Below are 14,971 nucleotides of genomic sequence, written 5' to 3'. Positions count from 1 at the left end.
TAACCATTAAGCAGTAACTCCCCATTACTCTCTCCCTAGCCCTCATAACTGTTATTCCACTTTCCATCTGTCTAAATGAATCTGCCCCCAAGTACCCCAGATAAGGGGAGTCCTACCAACACTTGTCCTTCTGTATCTGGCCCACTGCACCTGACATCATGTTTTCAATATATTCACCTATGTTGCAGCGTTTATCACAACTTCATCCCTTTATACAGCCAAATAATATTCCATTATACGTATATACGACTTTTGTTTAATCCATTCACCTGTCCGTGGGTGCATGTGCTGTTTCCGTCTTTTGGATGCTGTGACTAATGCTGCCGTGAACACTGGTACACCGGTGTCTGGTTGAGTCCCTGCTTTGAATTCTGCTGGGTCTGCCCTTAGGAATGGAATTTCTGGATCACGTGGTAACTTATGTTTAACATTTTAAAGAGCCACCAAACTTTACCGCAGCGCTTGCCACATTTTACATTCCCACCAGCAATGCAAGAAGGTGCTGATTTCTCCACAGCTTCACCAACACTTGTCATTTTCCTTTTTTTTTTTTTTTAAATGTTTTTGGTAATAGCCATCCCAGTGGGTGTTAAGTGGTGTCTCACGGTGGGTTTGATTGAGGTGGCAGTGGGCATCCTGTCCTGCTCCTGAGCTTAGGGGGAAAGCTTTCAGTCTTTCACCACTGAGTATGATGTTAGCCGTGGGTTTTCCATGTGGCCTTCATCAGGATGTAGAAGTTTGCTTTCTAGTTCTCTTTTTCATGATGAAAGGGTGTTGGATTTTGTCAAACTGCCTCTTCTGCATCAGTTGAGATGATCACGTGGTTCTCACTTCATTCATGAATGTGGTATATTGTCTCTACATCTATCCTCATGTGAGTTTCACGCTGTTCAGTTATAACTTTTGAAATCAGGATGTGTAAGTTCTCCAACTTTTTCTTTAAGATTTTTTCGCTGTAGTGCCTCCTTTGTATTTTCATATAAATTGTAGGATCAGCTTGTGAATTTTCATAAAAAGTCTGCTGAGAATTCGAATGGGATTGAGTTGAATCTTCACAGCAACATGAAGAGAACTGTCTTTAACTATGGTGTATTTTCCAATATCTGAGCATGGAACATCTTACATTTATTTAGACCTTTAATTTATCTCAGCAGTGATTTGTGGTTTCTACTGTAGAAGTCTTGCATTTCTTTGTTAAACTTATTCCTAAGCATTTGCCTTTATAACACTATTGTAATGTCATTTTCAGACTGTTTACTAGTAGTATACAAACAGAATTGGTGTTCATACACTGATCTTGAAACACTGAGACCCTGCTGAACTCACTGATCAGATCTATGATTTTTTTACATCCTCCTTGCCAATCTGGATGCTATATTTCTGTTTCTTGTCTGACTACACTGGCTACAAGCTCCATGCTGAACAGAAGCGGCAAGACCTAACAGCCCTGCCTCATTCCTGATTTCAGAGGAAAAGCGTTTAACCTCTCATTACTAGGTATGAGGTTACTGTAGGTTTCTTATTGATATCCTTTACTAGGTTGCTAAGAGTGTTTATCATAAATGGGGTATCTACTCTTTTAGTGTAATGATATAACAGCTCTCCATGTCAGGCATATGTAAGATTTACTTCATTCTTTTTAATGGCTCTAAAGTATACAGTTGAATGAGAATGTCATTCCTGTACTGCTGAACTTTAATGTTATTTCTAAATTCCACTATTATAAACAATGCTTTAATTCATTAGGGTAAATTTTTAGAGCAGAAGTGTTAGCTCAAGGATATATACATAAATAAAGTTAAAACATAGAGGTTTAAAGGAAGCAAAGAGGAGGGGAGGGTATAGCTCAAGCAGTAGAGTGCATGCTTAGCATGCGCAAGGTCCTGGGTTCAATCCCCAGTACCTCCTCCAAATACAAATAAATAAACCCAATTACCTCCCCCCCATAAAGAAAAAAGAGAAAAAAAATCATAAAAAGTATTTATTGAAAATAAATAAATAAAGGTAGCAAAGAAACAGATGTGAAAGTTTACATAAATTTACCTGCCTTTTCTTGGTGACATAGGAGCTGAGAATTAAATCATTAAGTTTCAAGGCTGGATTCTTAAAATTTGGGGAAAACTTATGTAAAGTTGATTAGAGATATATGAAAGGATGGCCAAGCAGCAAGGATCCAATTATGATAAATAATTTTTTAGGGTGGTGAGGACAATCAAGAAAGTTACATGATTGTCTCAAAAGCAAAAATAAACAAGTGGAACTTCATCGAACTAAAAAGCTTCTGCACAGCAAAGGGAACTGTGAACAAAATGAAAAGGCAACCTACCAAGTGGGAGAAAATATTTACAAATCATGTATCTGATAAGGGGTTAATAGCCAAAGTACATAATGAACTCATACAACTAAATACCAAAAACCTCAGACAGTCCAATTAAAAAATGGGCAAAGGAACTGAATAGATATTTTTCCAAAGAAGACATACACATAGGCAACAGGTACACGCAAAGATGCTCAGTTTCACTAGTCACCAGGGAAATGCAAAGCAAAACCAAAGTGAGCTGTCACCTCGCACCTGTCAGAACGGCTGTTCTCAAAAAGAAGAGAAATAATAAGTATCTTTGGGGACGTGGAAACAAGGGACCCTTGTGCACAGGTGATAAGAATGTAAATTGGTGCAGCCACTTTGGAAAAGAGAGGACGGGGTGGGGTAATGGGTGACGGGGCTCAAAATTCCAGTTGTAAAATAAGTAAGTCACGTGGACGTTAATGTACAGCATGGTGTACAGCATCACACAGTATTGCATATTTGAAAGTTGCTAAGAGTAGGTCTTAAAAGTTATCACAAGAAAAAAAATGTTTCAATACGTATGGTGATAGTTGTTAACTAACTTGGCTTAGTGCTTGATCATTCTGCAACATATACAAATATTGAATCGTACTGTACATGCGAAACTAATGGTATAATGTTACATGTCAATTACACCCCAGTGAACAAAAACCAAAAGAAAGAAAAAAAACCAGAAGACATGAAATTTTCTTTAGCTGGCCTTGGTAATTTGGAATAGAGAATAAAACCGAATGAGGGTTTGACAAGCTGGTCCAGAAATAGGTGAAGAGCATAAGGAGATGGGGTGGGGATGAGAACACAGTTGAAGTGGCCGGTGTGCAGGCTGGCTGAGCCGGAAAATGAGGTATCAACAGTGATAAACAGAAACGGCAGAGGAGGGTTGGAGGTGGATGGAGCAAATGAGCAGGTTTGGTGGGGATGAGGAGGGGAAAAGGAGGCTGCAGTGGGAGCAAAAGGAAAATTCTGATTTTGGGGAACTGAAAAACCAAGGGTGGTTATTAGAATGGGAGTGAACAGACTGGGAAGCTGTACAACCCATCAGTCAGGCTCCCGTCTCCCCCGTGTGATGATGGTAATGCAGCGGAAGGTAAACCCTCAGCTCAGTGCTGCTCCTTTCCTGGGAGAAGTCTCCCACTTTGGATGTAAGTGCCTTAGTGAACTGATACCCACCTCACACCTCAGCTGAAAAGAATCATTGATTTAGAAAGTTTGACATTCTTTTGAAGAGGTCATTAGAAACCTTCCAGAGTAAAACTTTCCAGGTTTATTATTAACAGAGATGACTTAACAAATGTTTATGCTTTTGATTTAATAAAACCCAAACACTTAAGTATAATTAAAATGAAAAAGTCAGCAAGCAAATCCGGTCTCATAATTACAGCCTACTTGCCATAAAACCTGGGTACAGTTCAAAATTTACATCAATCTCATCGTCTCTTCACCAACTTTAAATCCTCGCTTGTTGGTGCAATCATCTTAAAACGAATCTAATATTTTTACTGATGCTATTAGAAGCAAACGACCTTGCTCGGGCTTCTGAAAAGGTGGTACCTTGAGTTGTGAGCTGTCCTTCTTGAGCCTGTACGCAGCGAAGCTCTTCAATGGTTTCCTTCAGGGAATCCCTCTCTGTTCTTAACCTCTGGAGGGACATTAAGAAGAGTAAGGAAAGTTAGCTTCAGCTTCTGTGAGTTCAGTCATCAGTGGTCTCTGCCTTACCGAACGGAATGATAAACGGTGGTGAACGTGGATGGGTTAATAAATCTTTTGATCTTCTATAGAAAGATCACAGAAGGAAAAGATTACACAACTTTCCCCCATTTAACAATATGGAAGATACACTGTGTGTAAGGCTACATTCAGTAAGCCATCCAGTTAAACACAGGAAGCAAAACTGCTCCACCCACAGCAATGAAGACCTTATTATGTAAATAACACTCTTTTCAGGAGACACAAAAGATCAAACAACAAAGTGTTAAATATTCATGTCTCAGGACAAAGTAAAAAATATTTTTAAAAGCTTCGAAATACGCTGAATAACAACAAAAAGAATTCGTGTCCTCTATATTACTTATACAGAAAACAGAAAAGCTACATAAATACACAGAAAGTTCTAAGTAAATCAATGTGAAAGAAATAACAGTAGTAGAAAAGATATAAATAAAAGAAATTAGAAGAGAAGTAAACATATTCTTTTAATCTTTTATTTTAGATCTATTTCTGAAACACAAATATAAATGTGTAATTTAAAAATGGGGAGAGGATATAACTCAAGCGGTAGAGTGTGTACTTAGCATGCACGAGGTCCTGGGTTCAATCCCCAGAGACTCCTTAAAAAAATAATAATAAAAATAAACAAGATCTCTAATTTTTAAATTTATAAATAGAAGAAGAAATTAATGTAGTCAAAACATGAATTAAATATCATTTTCTTAATTTTGGCAGTGCTCACAACCAAAATGCCTAATATAGATACTCACATCCTTTTCTTTTTGAAGACTGTCAACTTTTTCTTTTAGCCGCTTATATTCAAAATCTAATTTATCCGCTTTCTTCGATTCTTCAGATAATCTATTTTGCAGCTCTACTACCTGATATAGAAAGGTACTATTAATTTTTACAATGTAAAACTTTGGAAATTATTACTATTTTCTTCTACAGATCTAGGAAAATTCCCTTCCCCACAAATACTCAAAAAAAAAAAAAAAAAAAAAAAGATAGAGGAACCTATCCCAATGGAGAGAACTAGGTACAAAAATCTGCCCAGACACTGTGGGTTCTAAAACCAGATCATCGAGAGGAACAAATGTTTGAAACTATGAAGAACCTACAGGACTTCCATCTTCTGTAACACAGGGAACTGTATGGAAAACATTTGATCATGAAGCAAAAGAAATACTAGAGGAAAAAAAATGCAATTGCACTGCTAATAAGCTTATAAGAAAATAAGAGAAATCCTCAGGGGCTAAAACTGGAGTGGGAATTTTGTGAGGAAACTGTAGGTACTCTGAGGTGCCAAATGGCAATGCCAGGAACCTAGACTTTCAAAGTTCTTGGGAGACAGGTGGTTGTGAAATCACCTTGGGCTCTAAAAAGTGGCAAGTCAGTAAACAGGTGGGTTAGGAAAACAATTCACCAGCTGGCAAAATCAGTAAGGAAACTTGCCTGTCTTAAAGAGAGTGTTCTAGGTTCTAAAAAGTGTGATTTTAAAAATGTGTAACCGCAGCCTGTGAATACATGGACTTGTGTTTGAATTCTTACCACATGCCTTGTCTGGCAAATCCTAAGCCAACCAACTAATTTAAAGTTGTCCTGGTTGGTAATGCTGTCTGGCTTAAGAATCTGGCATGAGAAAAGACATATACTGTCTAGAGGCACACAACTTCAACCAGGCCCCCAGTATTCCTAAAGGTAAAGATGAGCCAAATGACAGAGCAAAATCCCAAATTACAAAATTCACAAAGAAATAAGCCACTGTGAACAACAGTCAGCAGAAAAACGTTAACAATAACCACCACCACGAAATAGTAGAATAAGACCTCCAAGGATTTCAGATTGGAGTTACCAGACATCAAACACTAGGTTTAATATGGCAAGGAATAAGAGACCATCAGATATGATCAGGCAGGTTTGAAAGGGCATCCAAAGGGAAACTGAAGAAAGAAAAATACTACACTGAAAAGTAAAGTATAGGGGAGGGGATAGCTCAGGAGTAGAGCACGTGTTTAGCATTCACAATCCCCAGTACCTCTGTTAAAAAATAAACAAATAAACCTAATTACTACCCCCTTCACACATACAAAAAAAACCCCCAAACAAAAACAAAACCAGAAAAGTAAAGTATATTAAGCTCTAGATTGGAAACAGACAAAGAGAATTACTGTATTATGCAATTTCACTACAACATTTGTAGGTGTAGATTTCTTTTTAATTCACTGTTAGTTCTAAATCTGATGTACTTCATTGATTCTGAAAAATATTCAGCCATTCTTTCCTCCAAATAATGTCCTTCTGTAATTCATTCCGTTCTTTCCTCTGGAACTCTAACTGGATCATTTCTCATTTTAATTTAGTACCTTTAAATCACATTTATAGTTTCTTTGGGCTATATTTATCTTGGGTAATTTCTCAGTCCATATTCAAGTTCACTAATTCTTTCAAGTTTGTTATATATTGAAAATTTTCATAATGAATTGTTGGGAAAAAAAAGTATCCACCAAAAAAATCTGCCAGCCAGTATATGGCTATTCTCCTAAAACTTTCCTAATTTATTATATTAAGCTAATATAATTTTGATGCCAAAATCAGAAGATAAGGAAAGCACAAGATAGAAAAGTTTAAATAAATAAATCATAGAGGTAGGATATTCCAAGAAAATGAACAAAGTGAATGTAAATCATGAAACAACAAATAAATTCATTATGACTAAATTAAGTTTATCTCAAGGAATGAAAGGATGGTTTAAGTATAGAAGTCCATTAATATAATTTATCACATTAATAGACAAGAGACACAGCATAAGTCTCTCAATAGATGTGGCTGATTAAATTCAACATCCTTTTAAGATAAACAACACTCTGTTCAAATTAAGAATACAATGGAATTTCGTTATCCTAACAAAAGGCAGCTACAAAAACCTATAGTAACCCTTATAATATACTGGTAAAACATTTAAAGCACTGTGTATGAAATCAATAAGAAATGGCTGCCTACTATTATTCAAGGCTGTATTAAAGGTCAGGCATGATGATTAACATGAAAAAAAGGGTATGGAGTAGAAAGAAACAAAATAGCTTTTATTTGTATAAAATACGACTTCTGGCAAGAGAACTAACAGACATCATTACAAGTAATATGGGAATCTGTCAAGATTGTAAAATCAACGTATAAAAACTGATTTCAATCACATAAATGAACAACACACCAAAAATTGTATCTTTCCTTTTTCTAAATGCATTTACAAAAGCAACCAAACACATAAAGCACCTAGGAGTAAATATAACAAAATATGTACATGATATATATAAGAAAATTATAAAACTTAATTGAAAGATGCTGAAGATCTAAATAAATGGAAAGATATATATTCACCGACAGGAACATTCATTGTCATAAAGATGTCAGTTCGCCCCAAACTCATCAACAAGATCAATGTAATTCCAATTGCCAAAGACTTGGGGTTTAAAGGGGAAGGAATGGTCTAAGAATAGACAAGTAATTTTGAAAAAGAACATGGTGCAGGTGTCTGTACTACCAAATATCAACGTTACCACAGATCAATAGCTAATAAGAGTATATTGGTGTAAGAATAGACAGACCAATGAAACAGAAGAGACTGCCCACAAACACACCACATATAACATGGAGACATTAGATATATGATAAGACAGAATTGCAGGTCACTGCAGAAGAGACTAATTATTAAATAAATGCTGCTTGGTTGACTGGTTGTCCACACAGACAAAAAATATCAAATGGATCCCTGCCTCACACCCTACACAAAAATCAATTTCTTGTGAATTAAAGACCCAAACATACAAAACACACATTAGATTTCTATAAAGAAAAGGGAAGTTAATGTTACATCTTTATGTAGGAAGTGATTTCTTAAATGAGACATAAAAAGCATAAATCATAAAGAAAAAGATATTTAGAATGCATTACATTAAAATTATCAATCTCAAAAAAAGGAAAAGGACTGTTCACAGATTGGTAGGAAATAAACGCAATGTGTGACAAAAGGTTAATATCAGGAACATATAAAGAACTTTCAGAATCAAAAAAAGAAATAATGCAATGTTAAAAATGAATAGAAGATCAAAACAGGCAATTCACAAAAGAAATGTGATCAGTAAATATATTTGTAATCCGGGTAATGCAAAGTATAATCACATCATTTCAAATCCATCTAATCAACTGGCAGAACGTCAACTGTGTTGGTGATGATGCGGAGCAACACGAGTTCAAATCAACTGCCTGCTGGTCATTCAGTCACTCTGGACAACAATTTGGCAATATCTAGTTAAATGAAGATACTCTAGGAAGACATTCCACAGAGCTGTAAAACTTTCACACATGTATAGAAGAGGACATTAATACTATTTTCAATGGCATTTCTTGTAATAAAAAAGAAAAAAAGCCCGAAGCATCCTGTATGTCCTGTTACAGAAAAATGGATACATTGTACTATAGTGTCTCATGGTGGTGCGCGTGAATGGATAAAGCCACACCTGTCAACACAAATCAATCCCACAAGTGTTCACTGAGCAAAAGCACATCGCAGAAATTTTACCGTATCATTTGTATAAAGTTTCAAAACGTCAAAAATGCAATTTTTCGGGATAAATATATGTATATTTTCATGCAGCAAAAGAATACTAGCACAGTGGTTACTGTGATGGCGGGAAGAGTGTGTTTTATTTATGAAGCACAGATGCTTATTGCATTTTTTTCTTTTACTTTTGTGTACTTCTTAAGTATTATACAATAAATTAAAAATTAAAAATAGTAAAATTAAAAATACTATAAATAGTAAATTACAAATTAAAAACAGTAAAAATAGAAAAAGAAGTCTAGAGACCAATCAGTAACCTCTGGATAAGAACTAAGCTTCCCAGGGAAAAAACAGAATACCCTAAAAACAAGCCAGTGGAGTCTGAGAAGCCACAGGGTGACAGTGGAGAGCTCCGCTGAAAACGTCATTCAGATGCCCCGCCTCTCCTTGTACCTGTCTCTTGTACGTTTCAAGCTGACTTCGGGCCGCATTGGCTTTTCTCAGCTCCTCCTCCAGACTGACGGTGTTCTGCATGTACATGGTATTCTTCTCTTCTAAGAGTTTAACCTGCCGCCTCAAATCGCCAAGATCTTCTAGCTTCTTTTTATATGATTCCACTTGGCCTTCTAGTTTAGACACTTTATCAGAAGAATGTCTAGAATGAGATGGGAAACCAGAAGTCACAAACACGTCCACGGTTGTAAAGTGGCTTTCGACAGTGCCAAACCAGGAGGGACTGCCAGAAATAGCACGTTCTAATGAAATTACGAGACCAAAGGTGATTCCAGCTTAGTTTTTTTGTACAGGTTCAAATATATGACCTAGATTACAGCAAAATTTGTAATGGACAACATTATAAAATTTAAGGAAAGCAAGCAAGAGGGGGTAGCCGCAGAGTCACATATAGCACAAAAGCAAAATAAACCGTACGGTGTCCGAACAGTCTGGCAAGCAGAATGTTACTGTGACAAGAGGAACAGCTGTTTCAGTGCAGCAGAGGGGACGGGTGGTGGCAAATTTTAGGGAGTTGAGGAGAGAATGTAAATTCTACCTTATGCAATCTAAATTTGTTCTGGAGGGAAGGAGAGAGTCGTAAATCTCTCACTTTTTCTAAGATGAGAGGGAAGTGAACATATAAATATATGCTAAGAAGGGAGACTCAAATGTGAAGAGAACCCAGCAATCCCACTCCTGGGCACATATCCAGAGGGAACCCTAATTCAAAAAGACATCTGCACCCCAACGTTCACAGCAGCACTAATTATAACAGCCAAGACATGGAAACAGCCTACATGTCCATTGATAGATGATGGATAAAGATGTTATGGTATATTTATACAATGGAATACTATTCAGCCATAAAAATGACAACATGATGCCATTTGCAGCAACATGGATGTCCCTGGAGAATGTCATTCCAAGTAGAGTAAGCCAGAAAGAGAAAGAAAAATGCCATAATGATATCACTCATATGTGGAATCTGAAAGGGGGAGGAGGAGAAGGGGGGGGAGGAGGGGGAAGGAGGAGGAGGGGGAGGAGGGGGAGGGGAAGAGGAAGAAGAAGAAGAAGAAGAAGAAGAAGACAGATGAACTTAAATATAAAACAGAAACAGACTCAAAGACATAGAATACAAATTAACGGTTGCCGGGGTTGGGGGGGTGGGAAGGGATAGACTGGGACCTTGAGATCTGTAGATACTGACAGGTATATACAGAATAGATAGAAGAGTTTATACTGTATAGCATAGGGAAATATACATAAGATCTTGTAGTAGTTCACAGTGAAAAAGAATATGAAAATGAATATATGTATATTCATGTATGACTGAAAAATTGTGCTATACACCAGAAATTGACACAACATTGTTAACTGACTATAACTCAGTTAAAAAATAATAATTTTAAAAAACATGAAGAGAAACGGTAATTGATGTAACACAGTTCCTGTGGATGGGAGAAGGGCTGAGACCCAGAGCACTGAAGGAGGAGCTGACACAGGACAGGAGGAAGAATAACAGAAGCAGAAGAGAAAAGATGACAGGAAGGCAGGAGACACGGGACGTGGAGAGTCTGCGGGGCGTGGCCTCCTTGCTCCATGCAGGAGGCAGTGTTGTCTACTGAGACTGAGGCTCGGGAGGGAGGCAGTCAGGTGAGAAGAGTCATGACAAGGCGCAGCAGCCACCTCCTGCTGATGAGCAGTGGAAGCCTGGACTGGCGGGAGGGGCCCCGTGGGGAGTAAGGAGCATTCCCCTGTACCAGGACTAACTATAGCACCAAGTGATTTTTCTCTATTCGTTCTCAGTATTCACAGAGCAGAAGTGGAAAAGAGAAATGGCTGTAATGATCCAACACAGGAGAGGTTACAGGAGCAGAATGGTGGGGAAACGTGGTGACAGGGAGTGAGGTGCCTAGTGGGACAGGGTCTGAGACGGAGGAAGATCGGGTGCCTGGGGGACTCAGAGTGAAAGATCAGGAGTGTAATCAGAAAAGTCCCAGAGCCACCCAAGCAGGAAGCGACAGTCGGAGACTAGTTTCCATTTAACGAACATTTCCACATAGCATTTATCTGCCAGATACTGTTCCAAGTGCTTGCAAATATAAACTCAACTCATTCCAGCTGTCAGTCTGAGGGAGGTATGTGTATTATTTCCATTTTACAGATGAGAAAAAGGTGACACAGCGGTGACACAGATGGTAGCACTGGAATCTGGACCCAGGTGGTCTGGCTCTTAAACACCTTAATGTGTTGGGAGACACCAGAGTTTGGAACATCTGTGGCAGAATTGCTCAGATGGGTCTGAGAGTCTGCAGAGACGGGAAGACTGTTTACCTAAGAACATCTATTTCATCTTTTAGAGACTGAGCATCGTCGGCCAAAGTGGTTAGCTCATCGTTCTGCTGCCGGAGTTCAGAGATTTCCTTTTCTAACTCTTCACAGCGTATTCGATAATCATCTTTGGCTGCTTCAAGTCTGTAACCAAAACAAAACGGACCAAGAAAGCACTATTTACTGTCTAATAATTCTCCTTAGAACAGTAAAAGTAAGTAAAAAACATGAAACCGCATTCTTCTTGAATTTGCCTCCTACTTCTGTGACCCTAAGTTGTATTTCCAAGTTGAAACTATCCCAGAAACAGATTCCACTGTTTCAAGGCTTATGGAAAGGTAACAACTGATTACTATTCCTCTATTCAGGGAGTTAGACACCAAGAAATAGCTTTCAAAATATAGAAGATATAATTTATTTCAAGTTTTCTCTTCGATTATGAAATCAACATATATTCCCTTTGAACAGTCACAAAATGCAAAAAGCAAAAAAGATAAAAATCATGTATTACTCTAGACGGATGCTTACTGCTAACATTTTTGGAGTATAACCTCCAATCTGATGTCCATTCAAAGATCTTTTCCCCCCAAAATATGGATAATATTGTTCCTACTTTATATTAATTTATTTTGCTTAACATACATCCTTCCTTTGGATGTATGAGATTCTGTCTCATATTACAAGTATTTATCATTAATTACTTACTTTTAATTTTATTTATGTATTTAGTATACAGGAGTTTTTAATTTTTATGTAATTCAACTGATGAACCTTATACTTCATAGTTTCCACTTCTAATGAGCAGTCAGAACTCTTTTTCTTCTAACTCTTTATTTTCTGCTGGTATTTATATGGTTTCATTCTTAACACTGAAGTTTTCAATTTCCCTGGAATTCATTTGGGTATATGATATAATGCAAGAATCTAACTCTTGCTGCCAAAATATCTACCAGTCGTTCCAAAACTATTTAAACAAATAATTCAGCCTTTCCCTATTGAGCAGAAAACGCCTCCTTTATCATATTATGTATTTTGATACATACTTGGATTAGTTTCAGGATCTTCATTTGGGTCATTGGTGTCTTTTATTTTGCTGCGCCCGTACCAAGGTGTTTTACTTATTGTAAGTTTATAACTTCAACATTAGATACAGCAAGTACTCCCTCATTATACTCTGTTCTCAAAATATTGTGGGAATCTCTTCTTTATTAATACTCGTAGATGAACATGAAATCTGAATTGGAATCAAGTTCAAATTATATAATAATTTAAGAAAAAGTGGCATTCTTATAATGCTCCATTAAAAACTGGTAAAATAGGGAATCCTATTTAATATCTTGTAATAACCTATAACGGAAAAGGATCTGAAAATATATACATATGTATAACTGAATCACTTTGCTGTACACTTGAAACCAACCTAACATTGTAAATCAACGATCCTTCAATAAGAAAAATGACATAAAAATATGTTCTCTCTCTCCATACAGCATTAAAATGTTTTATGTATAAAGCTTACGAGTTTTTGTCATATAACTCCCTCATATTACTTGTGTTTTTAAAAATTCTTCGCTGATACACTTAGATGTGGAAGCTTTTCCTGACGGTACTAACTAGTTATTGCCAGAAAAGCTTATGACCTTGCAAAGGTCTTACAGTTACCCTCTCCCTGTTACATGTTTACTGCTTCTAAGAACTTTTCAGTTGATTCTCTTATATCTTCTGGGTGGACAAATATATTACCTACAAGTAATAATCATTTACTTTTTGCTTCTCCAATATTTTCATCTCATTTCTTTTTCTTTTTTTTTACTATTTTTATTTGTTTATTTTGGGGGGAGGTAATTAGGTTTATTTAGTTAGCTGTTATATTTGAGGGGAATGGTCATTAAGTTTACTTATTTATTTTTGGAGGAGGTACTGGGGATTGAACCCAGGACCTTGTGCATGCTAAACACACACTCTACCCCTGAGCTATACCCTTCCCTCTCTTTTTCTTATTTCATTTACTAGAAAAGGAATAACAGCTAAATCTTATAAAGCAGTACATGCCAAGCAATAGTCTCAAAATACTTTACATATATTAACTCATTAATGATCACAAAAATTCTAGAAGACCATGTTATAGGAGAGGAAACGGAAGCATGCCCAAGGTTACACATTAACTGGCAAAGCCAGGATTTTTAGAATGTCCAGAAAAAAGTCAAATAATAGGTTGTCATCCTCATCTTATTATTAACTTTACGGAGAATTTCATGCACAAAGCTTATTATATATACATATTTTTTATCCTTTAACTTATGGATTGAAGGAGATATAACATACAGCAGATTCAATAGTTGTATTAGTAGATTCAATAATATTCAACAGGTTAACAAGCCGGGGATAAAGCTTATTTTAACACAGTACTGGATTGAATTTGCTATTTTATTTCAAATGATTTAAAGAATATTCATAAATGAGATGTTAGTCATTTGAAAATAATGGTAATACACCCATTCTGTTAATATAGATAATATATCGTTTATGAAAAATAACTCTATTGTCTAAAAAAAGAGGAGTGGCCATGTGTTTTACATTCTGTGATTCCAATCATCTGGTTTAATGGAAGACAGCTGGGCTCTCATGTCTGCATCTACATTCACCCTGCTGGGACGGCTTTTTGGCTGAGGAATATGAAGGAAATCCAGCCTTGCACAGATAATGTATTTGGAACAAACAGGGCCCTAAAGACTCTCTGAAAGGGCCCGCGGATCACAGTATGAACTGCGGACGTGGACCGTAGGGGATGGACTGTTTTTCCAAGGTTTCTGAGAAGACTAAGAAAGGTTTTTTATTTTTTTCTGTTAAGGCAAAAAGAAAAAGCAAAATCCAGAAACATTCCATTGAGGAATAACAAAGGATAGTAGATATGTTACTATACTAAATTACTTGATAAGTAAAAACCCAGTTGATACTTAATTCCTCCTACAGTTTTAACGCTGGAAATCTACGGCTCGGTAAGAAACAGGTCGTGATGTATTTTCCAGTAAAGTATAACACAGTATTTTCATCGTACTGCTAAGCCCTTTGACAGAACTCCACGTGGTTCCGTTCTGTCTTGTAGGACACCACATTTACCCTTTCCTTCCTTTCCCCTTCACCATCCAGCTGTCGATGGACCCTTTTCCTCCTTTTTGTCTTCCTCTCCCAGGAGATGTGTTTAAATCAGCTTGCTCTTTAAATAAGTCTGTCTCTATAAGCCATGTGCACGGTGTCCCTTTAAATGCTGCCGAGGAAAAGGTACCAACCTCTTTAAGTTCAGTGCTTGTACATTTTTATGGCATCTGGCCCTTTAAGTAGATACATTTATTCATTTACTTTGACATCCTGTCCCTGTAGTTTGTGACCTCATTTCCTGTTCTGTTTTTACAGTAATTTCAGATTTTGAGTGAACTTCATCATTCTCGTGAGCAGCTCCAGCTCACCCTCAGGCCCCTTCACTAGTTCTCTGTCGACTTTCTCCCGGGTCTGCCTTTACCTGCCCC

The 14,971-nt window shown here is 37.0% G+C and overlaps 1 protein-coding gene across 3 annotated transcripts in view; it reads right to left on the bottom strand.

Annotated features, from left to right (window-relative positions):
- HOOK3 (hook microtubule tethering protein 3) overlaps positions 1-14,971 on the bottom strand; it is an 88,218-nt gene that overhangs the window by 26,414 nt on the left and 46,833 nt on the right. For all 3 annotated transcript variants that reach the window (XM_064477383.1, XM_031439971.2, XM_031439972.2), the window contains exons 10-13: positions 11,448-11,588; positions 9,072-9,273; positions 4,825-4,935; positions 3,899-3,986 (exon numbers count right to left, since the gene is read on the bottom strand). In XM_064477383.1, coding sequence (XP_064333453.1) covers positions 3,899-3,986; positions 4,825-4,935; positions 9,072-9,273; positions 11,448-11,588 — 542 coding nt within the window. The remainder of the gene's footprint in view (positions 1-3,898; positions 3,987-4,824; positions 4,936-9,071; positions 9,274-11,447; positions 11,589-14,971) is intronic.

The sequence above is a fragment of the Camelus dromedarius genome, chromosome 22 (genome assembly GCF_036321535.1).
Source record: "Camelus dromedarius isolate mCamDro1 chromosome 22, mCamDro1.pat, whole genome shotgun sequence".
NCBI lineage: Eukaryota > Metazoa > Chordata > Mammalia > Artiodactyla > Camelidae > Camelus > Camelus dromedarius.
The sequence above is the reverse complement of the archived record's forward strand: the minus strand, read 5'-3'. Positions and strand labels throughout refer to the sequence as shown.